General features: G+C 33.7%; 1 protein-coding gene across 3 annotated transcripts in view; it reads left to right on the top strand.

Annotated features, from left to right (window-relative positions):
- Positions 1–23,914, top strand: part of SHOC1 (shortage in chiasmata 1) — an 84,776-nt gene that overhangs the window by 60,105 nt on the left and 757 nt on the right. For all 3 annotated transcript variants that reach the window (XM_029201471.1, XM_029201472.1, XM_029201473.1), the window contains 9 exons: positions 2,715–2,781; positions 4,434–4,612; positions 6,275–6,392; positions 7,582–7,693; positions 8,967–9,088; positions 13,217–13,310; positions 17,268–17,399; positions 19,649–19,798; positions 20,458–21,421. In XM_029201471.1, the coding sequence (XP_029057304.1) occupies positions 2,715–2,781; positions 4,434–4,612; positions 6,275–6,392; positions 7,582–7,693; positions 8,967–9,088; positions 13,217–13,310; positions 17,268–17,399; positions 19,649–19,798; positions 20,458–21,421 (1,938 nt within the window). The remainder of the gene's footprint in view (positions 1–2,714; positions 2,782–4,433; positions 4,613–6,274; positions 6,393–7,581; positions 7,694–8,966; positions 9,089–13,216; positions 13,311–17,267; positions 17,400–19,648; positions 19,799–20,457; positions 21,422–23,914) is intronic.

Raw genomic sequence — 23,914 nt, 5'->3', positions numbered from 1 at the left:
CCCCACCATCTACAAACTTATATTTATTTCCTCTCTTGTTTTATCTTTCCTCCTTTCTCTACAGAGGAGGTGAATCTCCACCCTTTGAGAACCAATCTATCACTTGTGCTGTGGATCCCATCTCTTCATGCAGTCTCAAACAGTTTGTTCCATCAGTTATTTCCCAGCCAGCCTTCTTCTCTAATGACTCTTTCTCTTAATCTTTAAGCCTTCCAGTCTTAAAAATAAAATAAAATAAAATAAAATATCACCCTCAACCTGTGTCAACCTTTATTTATTCTCTTCCCTCTATGAACTGCATCTTTTGTCATCTCCCAAAATATTTCTTTGCTCTAACCCTACCAAACTATTTATCTTGCTGTCTCCTATCTCCATGCCTTTACCCTTCCTGTTCCTGCTATCATAATGCTCTTCTCTCTTCTTTAGGAAGCTAACTCCTATACATCCTTTAAAAATTAGTTAAAACATCTGTTTAGGAAACCTTGATTTCAATACTTTCCCTCTCTACTCTCAGGGTATTATGTGCATCCTTCTAAGACACTTCTTACCATCCTGGGCTATAATAACTGATTATCTTGTCTGTTTTCCTCACTAAAATTTCAGCTTCTGGAAGGTAATGACCATGCCCTGATTTGTATCTCCAGCACCCACAAAAATGCCTGGAACATGGAAGGCACATCATAAAGATTTATTGAATAAATGAATAAGCTAATGAATACCTCCCTATATATCCTACTTAGACTAAGACTCGTGAGAAAGATTTAACTGAAATATATGCAAGTATTGTGACAAATATCTGCTACTCTGTGAAGTTAGTAAACTATTAAAACATATCAATAGTAATGTGAGAATGGAAAGCTCTTTTAAGCAGAGCCTTATACGGTGCTATTTCTTGACAATGTTATCATGTGCTAGAGTCCAAGTTTTCAAGCTTGGATCTTATTATTTCGTTCAGTTTTCCAGTCCTGGGAAGATAAATTCATATTTACCAAATCACAAGATCCTTACTAGTACCAAAATGCTAGAGCAATACTTAACAATTGAGGAGCTGAAGCTGCCACAGTTGTCTAGACAATCAGGGTAATTGGAAACTTTTTTTTTTTTAATTGGGGTATAGTTGCAATGTTGTGTTAGTTTCTGCTGTATTGCAAAGTGAATCAGCTATATGTATACATATATCCTCTCTTTTTTGGATTTCCTTCCCATTTAGGTCACCAAAGAGCACTGAGTAGAGTTCCCTGTGCTATACAGCAGGTTCTCATTAGTTATCTATTTTATACATAGTAGTGTATATTGCGCTGACCAATGTTAGCATTATAAAACAAAGGGGGATATATGTATATGTATAACTGATTGCTGTACACCTGAAACTAACACAACATTGTAAATCAGCTATACTCCAATAAAAATTCTAAAAAATAAATTTTAAAATATTAATAAGACAAAGGGATTTGGATAACCAAAGGAATATTTTTGTGAAGAAGCTGAGGAAATATTCCTGCCCCCAGAAAAGAATACTTAAACCTACTTAATGAGACACATTTTCCTTTGATGTCATGTAAGATATAGTGGCAAATTATTGCTGTATATATATCGGTTCTTATGTAGGCTTCATGCCGAACATTCCTATTTCTCTTGACATTTGAGATTATATCATTACTACTCTTATTGTTTTGTTTCAACAAGGTCTGCTGACACAAAAATATTGACTCTATATACTGAAAAATGTTTTTACTCTGTTTGTAACTGGCAACTATCCTCTGTATCTAGAAGCTAGGCCTTTTCTTTGTGTCTAGTGTTAGAAAATAAAGATGTGGTTCCATCGTGCCACGTGTTTGAAAGATCCTAGTAATGTGCTCAGCAAGTAATCTGCTTTGGGATCAAAGCTAGTACAAACCACTTAAGGAGATTAGGTTTTAAATAATATGACCTCATAAATTATAAAAGAGAAATACTACTAACTCCATTCTTATTATCACCAAAACTACTGTCATATCAAGTAAACATGAAATTATTAAACATTACTCTGCCATTATTACATCACACTTTTGGGAACTCTACAGTTGACAAAAGTTCACTAATAGAGTATAGAATTTATTTTTACTAGAATTAGCTACTCTTAAATCAATTATGTGTACCAAAAATAAACTGTATATGTGGGTATAATAAAATTTTTAAGTTTATTATATTTGGTTTAAAATATAACATAAATAATATAAGTAATTTAAATTATAATTGAGAAGCAGGAGTGAATCTATGAAACAGGTAGTGTCCAGGAAGTCTTCTTTTTCTTATACAGCAAGGAGAAAGGAAAAAAAAATTCCTACTGCACTGAAATGTATAGTCTCTTGCTGTTTAGTTATGTACTTAAATTTTTGGCTAGAAAAAAGGTAAAATCTACTGTAATTTTTAGCAAAATAAAATGAACTGCACAGAATTGGTGAGTATTTAGTTATTTTAACATTAAGTTTTTGATCTATTTTATTGTTTTACATAATAAATTCAGAATTTCCAGGCTTATATATACCCAACATACATACACACCAGAAACAGTGACCATGGCTCAAACTTTCTGATTCCCTAGACTTAGAAAAATAATCCTTGTTCACAGATCTTTAATTCATTTCTATGGTAGTGAAATATATGACACACCTAAAAATATATATGAACAAAATATTGAAAAAAACTTTTTGCATTACTCTTTTTTCCAACAGGTTTGACACTGACTGTCTTACATTCGAACAAAAAAGATTTTCTGGAATCCAAAGGTGTTTTAAATGGGTAAAAACATATTTGTTCATCTCTGGGGAGGAGACATACCAGTTCTATGGGAAAAGTGCAGTTTCTCCTAGAACTTAACTTTTTAAAGTTTTTGTTAGCCAATTTTTAAAAATTTATTTATTTACTTATTTGTCTGCGTCAGGTCTTAGTTGCAGCACATGGGATCTTCGTTGTGACATGCGGGTCTTTTCGTTGAGGCGCGTGGACTTCTCTAGTTGCAGTATGTGAGCACCAGAGCGCACAAGCTCAGTAGTTGCGGCGCACAGCCTTAATTGCCCTGCGGCATGTGGGATCCTAGTTCCCCAACCAGGGATTGAACCGACGTCCCCTGCATTGGAAGGCAGATTCTTAACCACTGGACCACCAGGGAAGTCCCAAAAAAGGTTTAATAAAACCTGAAATTAATCAATGTCTCCACTCTCTTCCTGAAAAATGCTTTAACTAAGTTTATTGCCTTGTGTATTATGTATTATTGTCGTCCAGAATTTTAGTTCAATCTTTCTTTAATATCTCCAAATTATCATTGTTATTGTTAGTGTCAGTACAAGTAGTACCTATTTAGACTTACACTTGTTTCTAACCAGTGTTTTTGCTCAGCATTGTTTCTTATATTTTCTTCATTCCTTTTGAGTTTCCTTCTTCTTGTAGTACATCACTTAGAAATTCTTTCAGTGAGAGCCTGCTAATAATAAAGTTAGTGTTGGCTTGTCTAAAAATGTTTTCATTTTGCCTTATTTTATGTAGAAATTATTTCTAGATAGAAAGCAGCAGCAGAGAATTTTAATTATAGTAAATTCTCTGTTATATGAAATTCGAAGATGGGAAAGATAAACTTAACGATATTTAAGTACCCACCTTTTTGTTGTTAAATCACTTATGAAGCCCATTGAGGAAAAAAAAGCCATTTCAAAGTCATCAGGAAGGGACTTCCCTGGTGGCACAGTGGTTAAGAATCCGCCTGTCAATGTAGGGGGCACGGGTTCAAGCCCTGGTCTGGGAAGATCCCACATGCCGCGGAGCAACTAAGCCTGTGCCCCACAACTACTGAGCCTGCGCTCTAGAGCCCGGGTGCCACACCTACTGAAGCCTGTGCACCTAGAGCCCATGCACCACAACAAGAGGAGCCACCGCAATGAGAAGCCCACGCACTGCAACGAAGAGTAGCCTCCGCTCGCCACAACTGGAAAAAGCCCACACACAGCGATGAAGACCCAATACAGCCAAAAAAAATAAATAATAAATAAATAAATAAAAAACAAAGTAATCAGGTAATATTCTACTATATAGATTCTCAAAGATTAAAATCTCACATTTATAAGAAAATGAGGTTGATTTCTCATGGTGATTTGTGTATTACTGATAAGACTCAGGTAATAAAATAGGGTCCCTTGCATATGAGGATGTGAAATAGTCCACAGTTTTTTTTATATCCTGGTTTGTTTGTTTTTTTTAAGTATGACCATCAAAAAGAAAGATAAAAAGAGATTAGCACAATTGGAAAACAAGTCAACAGAAAATACGCCAGTGTCCTTCCAAGATAAGTAGGCATAGATTAGAGAAGAATAAAATAGCCAAAACAGTCATCTTTTAGCATTCCAAGTGTATAATGACACAAGACTAATTCTATTTTCTTGGCTTTCTTTTGTCTTCAGTACAAGTTTCTGTGCAGTTGTACACAATCAATATATCGGAGCAGATTTCCCCTGGAGTAATTTCTCTTTTGTGGTGGAATACAATTTTGTAGAAAACTCTTGTTGGGCTGAACATTGTGAAAAATTGAATATTCCTTACTTGGCCTTTAAAGTGATTCTTCCAGACACAGTTTTAAAGAGTAAGTATATAAACTAAAATTCCTTTTTTGTTCCATTAGCATGAAAATTTGCTGCTTTCTATTTCTGATCTATGGAAAGAGAATAAACTATAGCATTAGAAGACTTGAGTTCAAGCTCTAACCTCACCACCAACTGTGTGACCTTGAGCAAGACCTTTAACTATCTCTTGCCTCTTTCATAAAATAGCCTTTACTGATTCTATTTGTCTTCATCCATTTAGCTTCTAAATTTTACTTATAATAGCACAATTAAATTATAATTATATCTAATCTTAACTGACTTTTATGCAACAATATTTTTATTGAATTTTAGGGAAAAATATGTCATAGTATGTTGACTGACACAGAGAACTTTTAATACACAACAAAAAATTATGCACAAATGCTTGGCAAAGAGTCTAAACCACTTTGCATAGCATTTGGTTTCTTTGTATTTCTCAGTAACGCTTCACATGACTAAGGTTGTGAGTTCTCAGATCCATTAAATTAAAAGTCCTGTATATTTTTAGTCCCAGTGCATCTCTCATTCAAAACTTGCCATAAGTCACTTTCCATCCACCTCAAGTATGAGTAGGAAGTTTGAATTCTGAGACATTCCAACTCAATTCTAAAAATACAACCATAATTATTACTTTGGAATCTTTGATACAGAGATTTAAGCATTAACTTCATTAAATAATTAAAACATGGGTTCAAGAAAGGATAAAAGGTAAACATTCATCTTTAAACTGAATTTATTCAACCAATTCCTTATTTGGGTCATTTATAATGCTTCAATTTTCTACTATTATACCACAAGATTTATAGTAGTTTATATATCTTATATATCTTTATGTACTTGTTGTAAGAAGTAAAAATTCCAGGGTAAAATGAATTGCTGGTTCAAAGGTATACACACATTTATATATTGCCAATAGCTTTCCAGAAATTCTATCCCAATTTATATTTACGCGGAAAGTGTGAGAGAATCCTTTCCCTCATATTTTTACTACAAGTAGGTATTATTAATCTTTTAAATTTTTGAAAGGATTAGAGGCAAATAATATTTTATAGTTGCGTTATTGCATTTCTTTGATTATCCATACCATTTCATAAGTGAATTGATCTTGTATAGCCATTCTTTTATAAATGGCCAGTTTATGTCCTTTGTCAACTTATTTGTTGAGGTATATGATCTTTTTCCTATTGATCTGTAGCATTCCCTATGGATTATTGTGCATAATTTTAAATTTTGATGTAAATCAGTATATATATTTACACAGGAAATGTCCAATATGTACTAATTGAATAAAGCAGATATTAACATTCAGGTAGAGTATGATCCTGTTTTTTCTTTTCCTTATTTTTTCAAGTGAATGTACATGTGTAAGTATAGACAAGCAAACATATAGAAAAAAGTGTGGAAGTATGTGTTAAACTCTGTTTTTAGTATATAGTAGTTTTAATAAATTCTATTAACTATTATTTCTAGGAGTAGAATAACATGATTTTTATTTTATTCTTCAGACCTTTCTTTATTCTGAATTCATATTTTTACAATGAATATGTTTTATTTTTATACTACTCCTTGAGCATACACCTGTTATTCTCATGTTTAGTAAAAAGAGAAAGAACTGAGGGGTGAGAAAAAAGAGAAATATTTATAAATTTTTTCATATTTAGGAAGCACCTTGCTGGATAGTTTTGGTGGTTTTCTTTTGGAAATTCAGATTCCATATGTGTTTTTTGCATCTGAAGGACTTCTTAATACTCCAGAAATACTTCAGTTGTTAGAAACCAAGTAAGTTATTGACTTCATAACTTAGGAAAGATGTATATACCCTAATTGGCTAAATATTATGCTATATATGTGGTACTATTTCTTTCTGATTCAAGCCTGGAATTATATCACATAGGAATAGTTTTCCATAGAGTTTATGTCAACTTATACTTCTCTCCCTATAGTACACCATCATAATTATTGAATATTGTCTTTTTTTGGTTATATATCAATTTTGTGGAGAAAAATAGTTAATTATTATTTCAATTCATTTTTAATTGCATTTCTTTTGTTACCAGCAAATATGAGGATTTTATGTGGGGGGGTTTTCTGTGAATTACATGGTCATGTTTTTGGGTCATTGATATTATTGAGAATGAGTATTCTTATTTAGAGGACTTTAAATACTGACTAGGAAGCAAGATTATGAAGTTCTAAATGAATTCTCAAGTTTTTAGACCTTTAGTTCTAACATCATACCAACACGGAGCATTTTTAAATGATCTAAAACACTATCATAGCATACAAGTTGTCACAGGAAGGTTAGACATTGGGCTATATATCAAGGAAGGATAATTATGCTGTGACCTTCATTAAAATGCAGATCTATTTTCCATACTTTTGTTTTTATATCTTAAGGCTGTGGGGCATTCACAGAAAACTGTGAGCTTATAAAAGATAGTTTAAATCTAGGCAACTTTTCAGGAGAAAAAAGAAAATTCTGATAAATGCAGAATGTTTTAGTCTCATAACACAATGTTTTAATTTCATGAATTATTACTTACAGAACCAGAATAAATTGGTCAAGACATTTATAATAGGGGAATTCCCTGGCAGTCCAGTGGTTAGGACTCCACACTCTCACTGCCGGGGGCCCAGGTTCAGTCCCTGGTGGGGGAACTAAAATCCCACAAGCCACGTGGGTGCGGGCAAAAAAAAAAACCCAAAAAACAAACAAACAAAAGAAAGACATTTATAATAGTATCATGTACAGTAATATTTAGCAAAATACCTAAGGCAACACATATCTCAACTAATTTGTCATAAACGGAATAATTCATAATTTCATTCCTCAAATTTCTTAAGTAGAATAAATTGAGGTATGAAACTTGAACAGTAGTTCAAATAATTTAATATGCAGGAGGACAATACAGTTTTTCTTAAGAATTTTTCTTAGCCATCTGTCACCCCAAAATATTATATTTTACAGGTATAATATCACATTGGTGGAGAGATGCTGCAGTGAGTCATTGAAACTCTTTGGAGGTACAGAGCATTATGTAGTGGTGACAATTGATGAGGACACCACCATAATTTTGCAGGTAAAACTATACAATAAAAAACATACATCAAATATATTAAAATACATGTGTAACCATGTAATCTATTAGCTTTAGAGAGCTTAACTATAATCTACTTATGATTTCTTCCAAAACTTTGCAAATGGGCCATAAGTGCTAAAATCATCACCGTGGAAAATGGCTATTACCAAGCTTTTTCAATGCCTTGTAATTTTTAACGTACTTTAAGAAGATAGAGCAAATATAGTATCTTTAATATTATGTATTGACCTTTTTTTAAATACATTTATAGAATAATTATAGTGTTGAAAACTTTAAAAATCAAATTCTAGCCACTGTGTTTCTTAAAAGGAGGTAACATATTAATCTGTAATTGGTAATACGGGATTTCCTCTAAAGTAAGGGGGGATTGCCTATAAATTAGTCAGTTTTTAAAAAGAGAGAGAAAATCTCTTCAAAAATCCATATATTTTAGAATTTAAGATGTATGAATCTCCCTGATATGTTTGCTTGATTGGAGTACAAATTACAAAGAAATTAATTGAATAGTGTGGGAGTGGAGAGCAGAAAGCAGTTTGATGGTATGGAGTATAAATTAATGGCACGTATTATGGTAAGGTAGAAGTCTGATTTGATAAGCAAATGTTAATACTATAAGAATTATATGACAGAAACAAAAAAGCTCTGTTAGAAAGATTCTTATGGAATATTGTATCTTGCATATTTAAGGTTACTAAATAACAGTTATTTGTGGGAGGGAAATCCTGTTTGGGAAAACTGTTTTAATCCATGCTTACATAACTTACTGTTAGAATAAAATACTTCTTGAATTATTCACTCTATCAAAAATTAATATTGTTAAAGGAAAAAAGAGATTCTAGATCATTAGAAAGACATTCCTGTAAGTCCATTAACTGCTGATTTTTCATCTTCCTTAAGTAAGCATTAAGTGCAGATTATCCCATGGGTTTTTGTCCTTAAGAGTAGCCAGATCCCTGTCTACAAAGAACTGCCCAGATAGGAGCACTCTGTAGACTGCTTGCTTCATGTCTAGGACTTTGGGAGATTCATGAACCCCCCTTGCTGAGTCTATCATTAACCGTTTTACAACTACTGTAGCTTTTCCCCTACTACTTCCAGTGTGACTTTAATTTTTCCATAAAATGGGAACCCATACCCATGCTTCTTCTCAAGTTATAATTTATATATCATAGATTCTAGAAATATGGCAACAATAATTTTGTAACAACTGGTCAACCTAGTGAATCTTTTTATTGTATTTATTTTCTGGTAGGACCTAGAAGAATTAAACTGTGAGAAGGCATCAGACAACATCATTATGAGACTGATGGCATTATCATTCCAGTACAGCTATTGTTGGATAATTTTATATGCCAAAAAACCATTAAACTCAGAGTAAGTAAACACGTCTCCATCCAAAGTCACATATATATCTTTTAGGTTATTCCATCTTCTTCTTCGAATAAAAGTAGGTATGTAAATTTTCCTTTTGCTCATCTAGTTTGCTTTAAGTAAGGGATTCTCAAGGTGAAGGCATGCCCATAGGAAAACAAATCGGAATTTTGGAGATGATATATTTCCCCTGGACAGTCAGTGCAAATCATGCTCCCCACCTCTACCTCACTAAGAATTGCTGCTGTGAGTGTTTCATTTTTTATTAATTTTTAATTCTGGACTCATCTGTTAAAAAATGTCATTCTTAAATCACTTCTCTCTAAAATTTTATTAGATATACCAACTAACTAGCATCTTACTATACTTTCTTTCATTGATGTGCTTAACTGAAAAATTGCCCCCCAAATCCACGCCAAGACACTGGCTCAAATTATCATTATATGTCTCTCCTTTCTCTCATTCTAAATTTTATGAACGTACTGCTTTCACTTTCTCCTTTTATTTTTTGCAATCTGGCTTTTCTCTCTATCTCTATTCTGATCTCTATCTCTCAGATGTCACTCATCATTTGTGACTTTCTTATGATCATATCCAAAAATATTTTTATCTTTCACTACTCTGAAGTATTTAAGACTATTGTCAGTGCTTTCTGCCTTGAAACTCTTCAGTTCCATGGCACTTCAATGTTTTTGATCTTCTACCTCTCTACTTCTTGTCTTTACCTCTTCTTCTTCCTTGTCCCAGTCTCCAGATAGATATGAAATCTCTTTTTTTCTTCTGTTTTGTCCATTAAAAATCTTATCCTCTCCCCTAGCTTCAATTATCATCTTTCTGCATATAATTATTATATTTCTATCTGCAGCTGCAGTCTCTCTTTGAATTTCCTGACCTAATGTGTCTAATTTTCTATATAATATTTACACTCTGATATTCCACCGGCTCTCAAAGTTAACATGGTATGAGTTCATTTTATTCACTATTCCCTCCAAAACTGTATCTCCTCTTTTCTGCCCTTTAGCTATTTATGACCATTGCCTTTCTTTTAGTCATCAAGACTGGAAAACAAATCCTATAGATTCAGCCACTGGACTTTCATCTCTCCCCTCACTCCATTTATATTACCAACATCTTAGTTCAGTTTCTCATTATTTTATGTGGACTGTTATAACAAATGGTTTTCACACCTCCAGATGACTCTCAACATTACTCTTCATAATCTGTCATACACTCAATTAATATTCCTAAAACCAGTCTCTTATTATTTCACTCTGATAAAACACCTTTACTGACTTCCCCGTTATTTACTGAATATATACAGACTACTCACCCTAATATTCAAAGTCTTTGGCATATAATCCTAACCTATATTTTCAGGCTTACTTTTCACTGCTTTCCATTTCAATCAAAAGTTCTGCTCATTGGCTTGCAAACATCCTCCTTGCTTTCCTGCTTCCACTTTTGCTCATACAGTTCTCTTCTTCCTACAATATTCCTTCCTTCCTCCAGCTATTCCATCTGGTGAAATTGTGCCTATTTTTCAGGACCTATCTTCTGTTTCTATTCAACCTTTCTTCAGTATCTCCCACTCTTGCATATAAACAGATATTTAGTTGTAACCTTTCCAACCTTCCAACTCCTTAGCTCCCTGTTTTTTCCTCATCTTTGATATTATCGTATTTTGTTTTGTATTATCATTTTGGGGCACTTGCCCTATAGCAATGACCACATTGCTTTCATTTGATAGATGCTTGGTAAATACTCTTTGATTGAATGAATGAATCTTTCCAACTAAATTGCACACTAGTCTTATTCACTTTTTTGATCTCTACAATACTACATTACACATACCACATCATAGTAGAAGTTTCAAAAATATTCTTTAGTTATTAGATAAGGTACAGATATCTTATCTTATTTAACATTACATTATCTGTGTGATTTTTTTCCTTTATTGACTTTCTTGTTTGACTCCATTTTTGTTTATCTTACTGTACCAAGCTCTTTGTATAAAATTATTATCATTTGAGGATAAGTGTAAGTTAGAATGTAAGAATACAAACAACTTGGTTCTTATTCCTTCCTCTATTAACAATAACCTCTAGTAGTCACTTAACATAGTTTTCCTTTCTACCAGAACTGAAAAATTAAAATAATTATTCAGTTCTAACAGGGGGATGGGAAAGCTGGGACAAAGTGAGAGAGTAGCATTGACATATATACACTACCAAATGTAAAATGGATGGCTAGTGGGAAGCTGCTGCATAGCACAGGGAGATCAGCTCGATGCTTTGTGACCACCTAGAGGGGTGGGATAGGGAGGGTGGGAGGGAGGGAGACGCAAGAGGGAAGAGATATGGGGATATATGTATACATATAGCTGATTCACTTTGTTGTACAACAGAAACTAACACAACATTGTAAAGCAATTATACTCCAGTAAAGATATTTTTAAAGATTATTCAGGTCTAAAATCTTCATTTTGAAGATTAATAAAGGCTGTAAAGCATTTTAAGCTTTATCAAGAACTTGGAAGTATTCTGGATAAATAATTGATGTGAAATTTTTTAAAGTTATTTTTAGATTGGTGTCCACCTAGAGGTACAATTGAAGTACAAGAGATAATAAGAGGAGGTTTACACTTATTTTTATCCAGATGTTCATGAAAAAAATTAATTATGTAACACTCTGAGATTGTTTTGTGTTCAGGATAGAATTATCATTTATTCACAATAATATATTATTATAAAATGTAATTCTTTTCAGACTTCTAGGTATCTCAGTTTCATATTTTTAGATCATTGGAACATTTTTAAAGTATCTTAATCAACTGACCAAATGAGGAGAATTGAAAATACAAAATAAAATTTTTTAATTACTTTAGTACTTCATGCCATTAGTTCCTGTTTGAGGAAATGTGTCAGGAGTCCCCAAGACAACCCCAAGTTGATGATTTGTTAGGAGTATTCACAGCGCTGAAAATATTCTTGTACTCAAAGCAAATTCAGCAAAGGGAGAAAGGGTATGGATCAAAGTCCAGAGGAAACTAGGAGGAAACTTCCAAGAGTCTTCTACTAGGAGAGTCACACAGAACATGCTTAACTTCCCCAGCAACGAGTTGTGATAACGTTTGTAAAATGTTGTCTACCAGGGAAACTCACCAGACACTCAGTGCCCAGGGCTTTTATTAAGAGCTAGTCACGAATCAAAACTCTAGATTCCAAAAAGAAAGCAGGTGTTCAATAGAAACCACATCGTTTGAACAAACAGTTTAGGCACAGTGTGTCTCTCTTATCAGCCACTCTTTTGAAAAGAGCTTACCTGAGAAAGAAGCCAACAGAGGAAAGAAGAGCAAAGAGATTAAGAGAGCCATTGTCTCAATGACATTGTTTGAGTCCCTGGGTCCAAAAATGTCTTCTCCTGGACCCCTTAGTAATATAAGCCAATAAATTTCTTTTTCGTTGCTTGGAGTACTTAAAGTGGATAAAGATAGTAGGAATATCCACCCACAGCTCGAGTCACATCTGATGTGCTTAATAACTATAGACAGGGAAATAGCAGTGTTTTTTTAAATTACTGAGATATAACTGAGTTATAAGATTGTGTAAGTTCGAGGAGTACACTCTGTTGATTTGATACATTTATATACTGTAATATAATTACCACCTTAGTGTTAGTTAACACCTCTATCACGTCATATAATGATCATTTAAAAGAGTGTTTTTTCTAACAGTTCAGGGAAAAGACCCAGGGAGGATTCTAGTTATCCTGGTTCTGGTCATATGTTCATATCTGAACCTGATACCTTGGCCAGGTATTTGGCTAGGCTTCAGTCACATAGCCATCCCTGGGGCTAGTAAGGGGATGAGTTAAACTTTTCTACACACACACACACACACACACACACACACACACTCAGCATCTCCTAGATTTAACGGTACTATTGAAGAATGGCAGTGGAACTGTTCTTACAAAAGAGTGCTGAGTGGACAAAAAAAATGAGTCTGCCACACAAGCATTGTTTTAGCCAGGTTATTCTAAAAACTTTATAAAACGTGAAAAATAAAATGAATTTTAATAAGTATAGTCAAACATCAAATGAGTAGAATATAATAATATAATTTTTTTTAGGTACTATCTTACAGAAAAGACACTTCATCACCTAGCTTTGATTTATGCAGCTTTGGTTTCATCTGGGCTAAAATCAGAAGAACTGGATGTAAAGGTATTCTTTTTCTATATGTTTGTTTGTATTTTTCATAAGCCAAAATTTATGAAATCTGAAACTCAACTGCCCAGTGAGAAGAAACATTAAATGGGTAAACTAAAAAACACTTAAAAGCCATATAAAGAACAGTTTAAAATTAACAAATATTCTTTCCAGTTAAATTTCTGCTCTAAAAGCCTTTAATGAATTTAAATTCATATTTTATCTCTTCATTACTACTTAGATTTTTTGAAACAGGTCAGGATATGAATAAAAATAAATATCCCTTGATCAAAAATGTTCACTTATGAGAGACATACTGTTTTTATCTGCTGTAAAATGGAAATCTTATGACATATGAATAGAGCAATATCTTGGTGATCTCTAATCAGTCTCCTTTCTTGGCTTTTTTTCAATGTCCCACTCTGAAGTTTATATATTTCCCCAAAATTCAGGGCTCAGTCCTCTACTATTATCACTTTATATTCTTTCCTTGATAAACTCAGACATTCCCACAAATTTAGCTTTCATTTTTAAGAAAATCCTTAAAATTTTTCTAACTTTTCTTAAGGTCTGCACCTATATTCTAGAATTCTGGAAATCTCCACATGAATATCCCACAGGTACCTCAAATTCTGCATATCCAAAACACAACTTCTCATCCTCCCCCAAACTTGATGTTGACCTAAAACAAGTAGACTGCCAGTTATTTCTGCAGCAAAAATGGGTTTTTACGGGATCAACAAAGAATGGCAACTCAGGGCCTGCAACCATGGCAAGCCATATGCAAGTCTGGGCACAGTAAGGTGAGGTGAAATCTTTTAAAGAGGGGAAAAGGAAGTTGGGAGGGTTATAGTAAACAAAGAGTCCATTGGAGGAGTTGAGAGTTCGAAGTATAGTGGCTTTTCATTGGCTGAGTTGTGACAGCCTCTTATTGGCTGAGCTCTTGCTAGGAAAGAAGAGGAAGTCTTTCTTCCTATTGAATTGTACTATCATGGTAGGGCATGAGAGCTCCTCCTGCTGGTCTCCCAACTCTATTTTAATTAAGGTTTCTGTTAGTTTTTTACACCTAGTTTATGGCATCACTATTCTAATCAGTAGCTAAATCTTCCTTTTAACTCTGCAGTGTCTCTAGAGTATGCCTCTCCTTTCTACTCCCATTGCTATTTCCCTAAATTCAGGCCTTCACCTCTCACTTGGCATTCTAAGGTAACTTTCTAATTAATTTCTTTACTTCTACTCTTTTCCCACTCCCGTGCATCATGTATATTGACACCAATTACATTTCTGAAATAAGCTGTGAATATTTCACTCCCTAGACTGTAAGCATAAAAGAAAGGGAACATGCTTTTCATTTTTGTCTTCCTAGCACCAAGCACAGAGCCTACGTAGTAGCCTCTTGATAAATATTTGTTGTTGAATTGAATTTTTGTGCTCAAAAGACCTTCTGTAGCTTCCTACTTCATCAAAATAGAGTTAACCTCAGGTGGATTCAAACTCCTCCATGATTTGACGCCTAGTAATCCTTCCTTTAACATCATTCTACTCACCTTTTCCTGAATATGCCCCCACCTCTCAGCCATCTGATTCTGTCCTGTCTTCCCCCAGAAATACTATTCCCCATCCCCTTACTGCCAGTCTTCATAGTTCTGACTTTTTCTACCCAGCTCAAATACCACCTCCTTTAAAAAATTTGCACCAGTTATACTCTCTCAAGATGAATCTCTCCTCCCATCCTCCTAATAATGCTTTATACCTTTATTATAATATGAGGTGTTTGTTCATATATCCTCCACCCTGGATGGTGAGAACTAGGCCCTTTTCTTTGTAAAAGCTATAACGTCTAGCACAGTGTTTTGTACACAGTAAAAATATTCAACAAACATCTACTAAATAGAATTCAGTGAAAGCAGAACCTGTTAAGAAAATCAACAAATGATCTATTTGAAATAGAATCCAGATAATTTTGATCCTGTGATGCATGTTAAACATAGAAGTAAAATTCTTAGAAAAGTTATCTAAATAAATATAAATTTGTCTCATTTATTCATTCAAGTGAGGTTTTACCACTTAATTAGCCTCTTTTCTCTTCAGCTAATAGAAAGCAGTCATATACAAAATATGCTTTAGAAAATCATTTAAAAAATCTATACATGGGGTATCTGATACCAGAAAGTTACCCTATTCAGGTACAGTGACATGATCCACAGAGGACATGTTCCAAGCAAGGCATTTGGAGGTGAAATAGGAGGTACTGCTCAGGCACAATCCATTCCAAATGAAATGGAATGGATTGTTTGTTCCCACCTGGATCTAACTACTCCAAAAGCTTTTCAAGTTCACATGATAATCTTAAAAGTATGTCCACTTTTCCATGGAATTTGAGAAACAAGATGATTAATTTGCTCTAATTCTTGTATCAGTGTATCACCAATACTCAAGTCTCCCATTCTCCTAACTTGAGGACCCTATGACATTAAAGGGGGTTCCCTAGACTCGTATTATTTTAGAATACATTTAGTAATATGGCTTTTGGCCTCTTAGGCCAAAAAAATCCATCAGGTTGGATTATTTTTTTATTTCCAAGCATCTGGAGAGCCTAGCCATAAAGGGAATATTAAGAAATTTAAGTACATTTTCTTAAACTAAAAGAAAATACAGCTAGTAGTGTCATGCCATATTTTACTCTAATATAAAAAAAATTCTATAAATTTCTTATGAATTCTCTTTGCAGAAAAATGCATAGATACACACATATGCAAATTTTTGAAAACAATGTTAGCAGGGGTTCTTGAATCTCCCAAAGTCTAGCCATGAGCTCCAGAATCCTTACCCTTAAGTTAAGGTAATATTCATTACCATTATAAAATTATGCCCTTTAAAATAAAATTTATATTTAAATAAAAGTCTCAAATCGTCTCAAAACATCCAAAGCTTTTAATAAAATAAATTTGGAATCAAACAGTGTATTTCTGTGTACTCTATATATTTCATATAAAAAGAAAATCCTTCTTTAGCATGCATATACCCCCAGGTATATGCTAGCAGTTTCGTATTTGTTATTCTTGTGGAAGAAAAAAAAATGTCATAATTATTTTGTGAGGTTTGTACAGTCTTTGTTTCTTAAATTTCCACTACAGGACAGAATATTCATATTTTTAAGATGTGATTGTTTAGGGCAGTGTTCTCTATCCACATTAAACTGCTAACCCATGAACTATCTTTCCTTCAACCAAAGCCAAAAGACGAAGAAGAAGATAAAAATAGAAATGAAAGGGGAAGGAAAAGGCTGGCATTTCAGAAGAGGGAAGGGCATGGAGGAAAACACAAGAGACAGACAGGAAGTAGGACATATTAAGAAATTCTTTTTAGAGTTAAGTTTAACACACTCACACATCACACATTTTTGGCAGGGGTATCTTACCATCAAATAAGCCAAGATTGGATGAATAATTCCAAGAATACTCTAAATCAGAACATATTCTTCATTTTGAATACAGCATCAAATTAATCTGTGAATATCCTTATTTTTCAACTTTGTTTTTGAAAAATCTTGCACTATTGTTTAATTCTTATTTTTATTTGAGAACTATTAAGTTTAACCTAGAAAAAGCAAAATATTAATTATTGCTAGTGACGTCCAAATTGCTTTTTTTCTAATACAGATGAAATAAAACACCAAATATGTTTAAAAGACTTTATTAATAAATGCCAAATGGAAGTGAAGAATAACAATTTAGTTCCAAAAATTAGAAAATACAAGGATATCATATTTAAAGAAGGAAAGTAAATTGTTTATCCTCACAAATAAAACATCCTGGATTTCACATAGATAAATTAGTAAATTATATCTAAAATAGTGTACAAAGATTAGAATCTTCTGGGGTTTTTTTTCTCCTAATTGCAAACAATTTTTGAGTGATATATTTTGTTTCCTAGTATTTCCTATAATCTAACATAAAAAATATATTTTAGCTTCTAATTGCCCCAGGAGTGGAAGAGACTGCACTGCTAATTCGACAAATTGCTGACCACAATTTAATGACCTCGAAGAGGGATCCTCATGAATGGTTGGATAAATCCTGGCTTGAAATCTCACCATCTAAGGTTTATTTCCTAATATATAAATTAGATATTTGCAAAGCAAATATAAATACATGTACTTGAATTCTTTTTCTGGTAGCATTTTCTTGTTCTATCATGCTTGCATGAATATATGTAACAATAGCCATAATGCACAGCATTTATTTAGACAGTTTTCCAGAATTATGAGTATTTTTCAATCTCATAGAACTGTTTTTTTATAAATTTATTTACTTTTGGCTGTGTTGGGTCTTCGTTGCTGCATGTGGGCTTTCTCTAGTTGCGGCGAGCGGGGGCCACTCTTTGTTGTGGCACACAGGCTTCTCATTGCAGTGGCTTCTCTTTGTTGCGGAGCATGGGCTCTAGGCACGCGGGCTTCAGTAGTTGCGGCTCGCAGGCTTAGTTGCTCCGTGGCATGTGAGATCTTCCCGGACCAGGGCTCAAACCCCTGTCCCCTGCATTGGCAGGCGGATTCTTCCAAGAACCTTTATTTGGTCGCATTGAAATCTGATTTCAATATAATTTTCAAATGTCACAAAATAGTCTTTTTCCCCCCCAACCATTTAAAAATGTAAAAACCGTCCTTAGCTCTTGGCCTGTTAAAAGGTAAACAGGTACATTAAAATCTTGAAGTTGATTTGAGGGCAGGCGGATTCTTAACCACTGCACTACCAGGGAAGTCCCTCATAGAACTATTTTAATGGGATCTTTTATAATGAACTTTCAAATCTAACTTATTATAAGGTGATCTAATGGCTTCAATGTCTAATATTTTTAAAATATAATAATTTTTCTAATTCCTACATTTCAGCATTCAAGAGTAGGTATATTATGAGAATAGCAAAATTCTATCATTCTGTGATTTGTCAGTAACTCAATTATATAATTGAAAGTAGAGTTATGAAATAGTTATAAGATTAGTTAATTTTTAGAAATTCCTTTTGTTTAAGCATAAATATTTCCAGGCTTTCATACCAACCTAGTGTTTCTGTTACCTTTATTTTCAATATATTCAAATCCTGAAGCCATGAGAAAAGAATGATGAAGATCGTTATGTACTAACTTGGAGTGACCTTCAAAATATATTAAGTGAAACATGAAAGTTGCAGTGCAGAGCATGCAGTACACTACCATTTGTGTAAAACAAGGGGAAATTAATATTTATATGTATTTGTAAATGAATAAAATATCTCTGGAAGGATACCAAGAAATTATAACATTGATTATCTCTAGAGAGAACTGAGGTAATGGAGTAGGAATGGGACTTTTCACTGTATACCTTTTAGTGCCTTTTGAATTTTACCTACGGAAAATATAAAATTATAAAACAAATAAAATAGTCATATATATTAAATCACAGGACTTTTACATGCCTAACAGAACATAACACTATCAACAAGTATGGGTATAATTAATTATGACATATATGTATGTATGTGCAATTTCCTTCCTACAAAGGCATGTCCAATCTACTCACATGTCTGTCGTTTGATAAACTAAAAGAGGGTGCAAAAAGCCAGTGTAACCCAGAAAAAAAAAAAGAAAGAAATTTGGCAATAAAGATGGCTGCTACATTTCTAGACATTTATGAGATCTCTCTGAAAATGTATATTTTTAGACTGTCAGGGTCAGTTCTGGTTGATAGTAATTCTTCCTGTACTTTTCACAATAAGCCTTTCCTGAAATTATAACATCTGTTAGATATCATAAACATGGTTCATTTAACCAAACCATGATAGTATATGGTCTACAAAGGGAGAGCTAAAGAAATCTTGAGCTATATAACTAAGTCCCCTAAAACAGCAGTCCCCAACCTTTTTGGCACCAGGGGCCGGTTTCGTGGAAGACAGTTTTTCCACGGACTGGGGTGGGGCGGAATGGTTCAGGCAGTAATGTGAGCGATGGGGAGCGGCAGATGAAGCTTCGCTCGCTGGCCCTCTGCCACCTCCTGCTGTGCGGGCGGGGGGCTGGGGAACCCTGCCCTGAAAGGTAGAAGAGCTGTCATTAGATAAAACGATTGTCATTTGAAGGAAATGGACTGTAATGAGTCTCTTTGGATGAGTGATTAGACTGAATGAACTTTAAGAGCCTTCCCAATTCTGGGTGTATGAATCTTTACTGACAAACAAGTTTCCTTCTTCCTGGCCATACTTTTTCCCCCAAGCATCTCAAATTGAGTGGTAGGTGCAATGCAACAACAAAAATTTTAATCTGCTGGAGTGAGTAGAGTAAGAAAAAAACACTGGCTGATTATTCCTTACACTTTTTTCTAGGAAGAAATGTACTTACTTGATTTTCCAAGTGTTAATCCATTGGTGGCTCAGCTCATGTTAAATAAAGGACCTTCACTGAACTGGATACTATTAGCAACTCTTTGTCAACTTCAGGAACTCCTACCTGAAGTTCCAGAAAAAGTGTTAAAGGTTAGCTATTTGAGATCCATATTCTTCTATGAATTTATTTCCTTTGCATTTGAGTATCTATTTTTACCATAAGGGTTTTCAAAATGAAGTTATCCAAGTTTGTTTTGGACTTCACAGAGCAAAGAAATTATTTACTTAAACTAAATTTCATACAGAATTCTCATTGGTCGTCAGTCACATTATATATTTTAAAGCTATCTTATATAGATAATTCTGTACAGATCATTTATCACACTTCAAATCATTTTGAAGTGTTATACTGCCCACAGATATTCAATTACACACTCTATTCATATGTGTTTACATTATCTCTTCCAAATAATCCTGAAGCCCTTCTTTATAGTAGTAGCTAAAGAGAACTTTAGCCTTATCAGTAAGTTTCTTTAATTTTTATGAAGGAAATGGTATTCACATAAATTGTGTAACTAAAAATTTTATTTTAAGTGATTAGAAAATAGATGCAAATTACAATGTTTTTCTTTTAATGGAGCCTAATTAAGTTATGTTCTCACTACATGGATCAATATAATACCTTTGGATGGACTACTTATTTATATTTTTCCTTATTTCCATTTAGATAAGTGTCATCACTTATATTTACTTGACTGATGTTTATGTTGTATTTTTATTATATTAATTAATTTTTAAAATTTTTTTAGCATTTTTGTGACATCACTTCCTTATTCAAGATTAGTCCTTCTGTAACAAAATCACCTCAAATTTCGTCACCTCAGGAAAATAGGAATCAAACTAGTGCCTTTACTTCTCAGACTTCAGCTTCTGGCTCTTCAGATTCTGTCATTCAAGAACATAATGAATATTACCAATATTCAGACTTAGGAGAGACAGTGCACGAAGACACAAACGCCGCTTCAGATTATAACTCTTCCCTTATGAAACTAAAAGAAATGCCATGCATTTTACCACCTGTGACTTCTTACAATCAGACCAGCTACTGGAAAGAGTCCAGTTGTAACCCTAACATAATGCAGAATAATTCTTTCCTGACTAATATAGAAGCAAGGAATGTGTCTGGTAGTTCCTTTCTGAACCAGAATGATTCAGGGTCAGATGTCTTTTCTTTGGGTCTAACAGCAATGAATTGTGAAACCATGATATCACCAATTGACACTCAGAAGAGAGTTACCCCTAACTTTATAAATTATCAGAAAAAGGAAACACATGAAGCAAAAGGACCTACAAATAAAGAATTGTCTGCCCCTGTCTTTTCACTAGAGGGTTCTCAATCTCCTCTTCATTGGAACTTTAAAAGAAATGTATGGCAACAACAGAATCACTCATTCAACTTACAATATGGTGCAGAGCAGAATACATGCGACAAATGGTCCTCTCAGAAAGATAATTTATTCACTAATCAGCAAAAATGTCTATCGGATGAGTTAGAAGGCCTCATATGTGAAAGTTCAAATGCTGAGACTAAAAAGACTTTCTGGAAAGAATTACCATCCGTCCCCAGTTTGGATTTATTTTGTGCTTCTGATTCTAATGTAAGTCAAAAAGAATTCAACAGTCTTTATTTCTACCAAAGAGCTGGAAAATGTTTAGGACAGAAAAGGCACTCTGTATCTTCATCTAACTCAGGAGACAAGAAATCATTAACAGGTAATACTGTCTATAGTTGATAAAACTACTCTCTAGTGTAATTTTAAAAGATAGACTCATCTCCAAGTTAAAAAAAAATTTTGTTTTAATTACTACACTTAAGAATCTTCAATAACTTTGGCATCAAAGAAAATCAAAATTCTAATTATAGACTTTTAAGAAAATAAAGGCAAAGAAAATATGTCAAATTCTCATAGCTTTAGATGAACTAAGCATTTAACTTAAGAAGTTACAAGTAAAAACATGGAACAAATCTAAGTCAAGCAGAAGACTAAAATTAACAAAGATTAAATAAAGAAATTAGTGAATTAGAAAAGTAGCCTCTTTGTCAAGCAGGGATATTTAATGAGCTAACATTTATTAAGAACTTATTATATTTCCTTTATGTGGATTTAATTTTGACAATCCTATTAAATAGATACTACTATTGGCTATTTTACAATTGATGTTTCTGAACATTTAGTCATATCAATTTTTTAAAAGAACAATTTTATTTTCTCACTTCTGGTAATTATACCTTTTATTTCTGTGTTATTTCTTATTGCCTTGGCCTAAGCATTTAGAACAAAATATTAAGTTCTGATGGTCATACAAAGGTGGCCTTACTATGATGGGGAAAAAACAAAAAGAAAGGAGAAGCTGGAAGCTTCAAAACTCCTCTTTTGGGCTTGCCTGGTGGCGCAGTGGTTGAGAGTCTGCCTGCCGATGCAGGGGACACGGGTTCGTGCCCTGGCCCGGGAAGATCCCACATGCCGCGGAGCGGCTGGGCTCATGAGCCATGGCCACTGAGCCTGCGCGTCCGGAGGCTGTGCTCTGCAGCGGGAGAGGCCACAACAGTGAGAGGCCCGCGTACCGCAAAAAAAAAAAAAAAAAAAAAAAAACCTCCTCTTTTGCCCAGGCCATTTTGTGAGGCCAAAAGGGGCCCAGAAAATCTTATATTCTTTGTTTTATTAAAAGAGGAACACTCAAACGATATAAGTCCCAGACTCACAAAACTTGGACTTGGTCCCATTTAATAGTCATAATTTGTTTTGTTCCTGATTTTAAGGGAAAATATTCTATCCCTAGTTTTGTAAGAACTTTTGTGAGGAATAGATGCTGAATTTTATTCAAACTCTTTTTGGTCCCTATTGGGGAAAATCAAACATGTTCTCTCTGTTGACATTAATGTAAATGTTTACAGGTTTACTAATAATCATTTTTGTCATTTCTGTGATAAACCTAATTGGCTTTTTTAAAAAATATCTTTATTGGAGTATAATTGCTTTATAATGTTGTGTTAAAGTTTCTGCTGTACAACAAAGTGAATCAGCTGTATGTATACATATATCACCATATCCCCCTAATTGGCTTTTAAGGAATGATTTTTTAAAATATGCTATTAAATATGGTTGCTAATATTTATTTGATTTTCATATCTACATTCATAATGAAATTAATTTATTGTGCTCTAATTGTACTCTGTAACAGTCTGACATGAAGGTGATTCTGGCTTCATAAATGAACTGGCTGAAAATTTCATCTTTTTTCCACCCTGGAACAAATTAAGCATGTGAATTACTGTATATTTTTTTAACATAGGGCATCCCAATGTATGAGATAACCCAATTTTTCAATAAGAAGATCTCAGAAATTATTTTTTAATAAATTTTAGTATTTAAGGTTTTAGGGATATAGATGGAATAGTCAATGTCTACCTATATTTTAATTCATTAATTTAGTTATAAATATATTTTAAAATCATATATCATATAAATAATGTTGGTTTAAAAATATTGCTTTTTTCCACTTTGCAATTATTTTTATAACTTAATTCAAACAGTTAACAAGAATCTTTTTTTTTGCGGTACACGGGCCTCTCCCGTTGCGGAGCACAGGCTCCGGACGTGCAGGCTCAGCGGCCATGGCTCACGGGCCCAGCCACTCCGCGGCATGTGGGATCTTCCTGCACCAGAGCACGAACCCGCATCCCTTGCATCAGCAGGCGGACTCTCAACCACTGCACCACCAGGGGAGCACTGCATTCCCTTTCGAATTTGCTTATAAAGGCATCCAACTCTTGCCATTGAGATTATATGGCCAGGAATAATTACTACTGTTTAAAATATTTTAGCCTCCCTTTTTATTGATTTAATGAATCAATATCCATAAGTATCCAAATCTAGAATATTTCAGGCTAATGTGTCATATATAATACAATCATAAAAGATGAGTCTATACATGATCACTACCTATCATATATCAGAGCTCAGGATAAATTTCACAACATTACAGATATGCATTAAGAAACAGGCTTAATGAAGGAAAACTTAAAAGCAAGAGTCTTAAATCCAGGGAGATTTAATTGTACAAGGCATGAGCATACAAATACAAATACATGTATCTAACACTAATCAGTATTGGGCCTTTAAGAACAAGCATATATATGCTAAAAAATGTAATTTTTAATAATTACAGAGTACAATTAGAGCACAATAAATTATTATTATCAGC

Source organism: Monodon monoceros, unplaced genomic scaffold (genome assembly GCF_005190385.1).
Source record: "Monodon monoceros isolate NGI ecotype Baffin Bay Population unplaced genomic scaffold, NGI_Narwhal_1 Super_Scaffold_5, whole genome shotgun sequence".
NCBI lineage: Eukaryota > Metazoa > Chordata > Mammalia > Artiodactyla > Monodontidae > Monodon > Monodon monoceros.
Note: the sequence above shows the minus strand (reverse complement) of the source record. Positions and strands in the feature narration are given on the sequence as shown.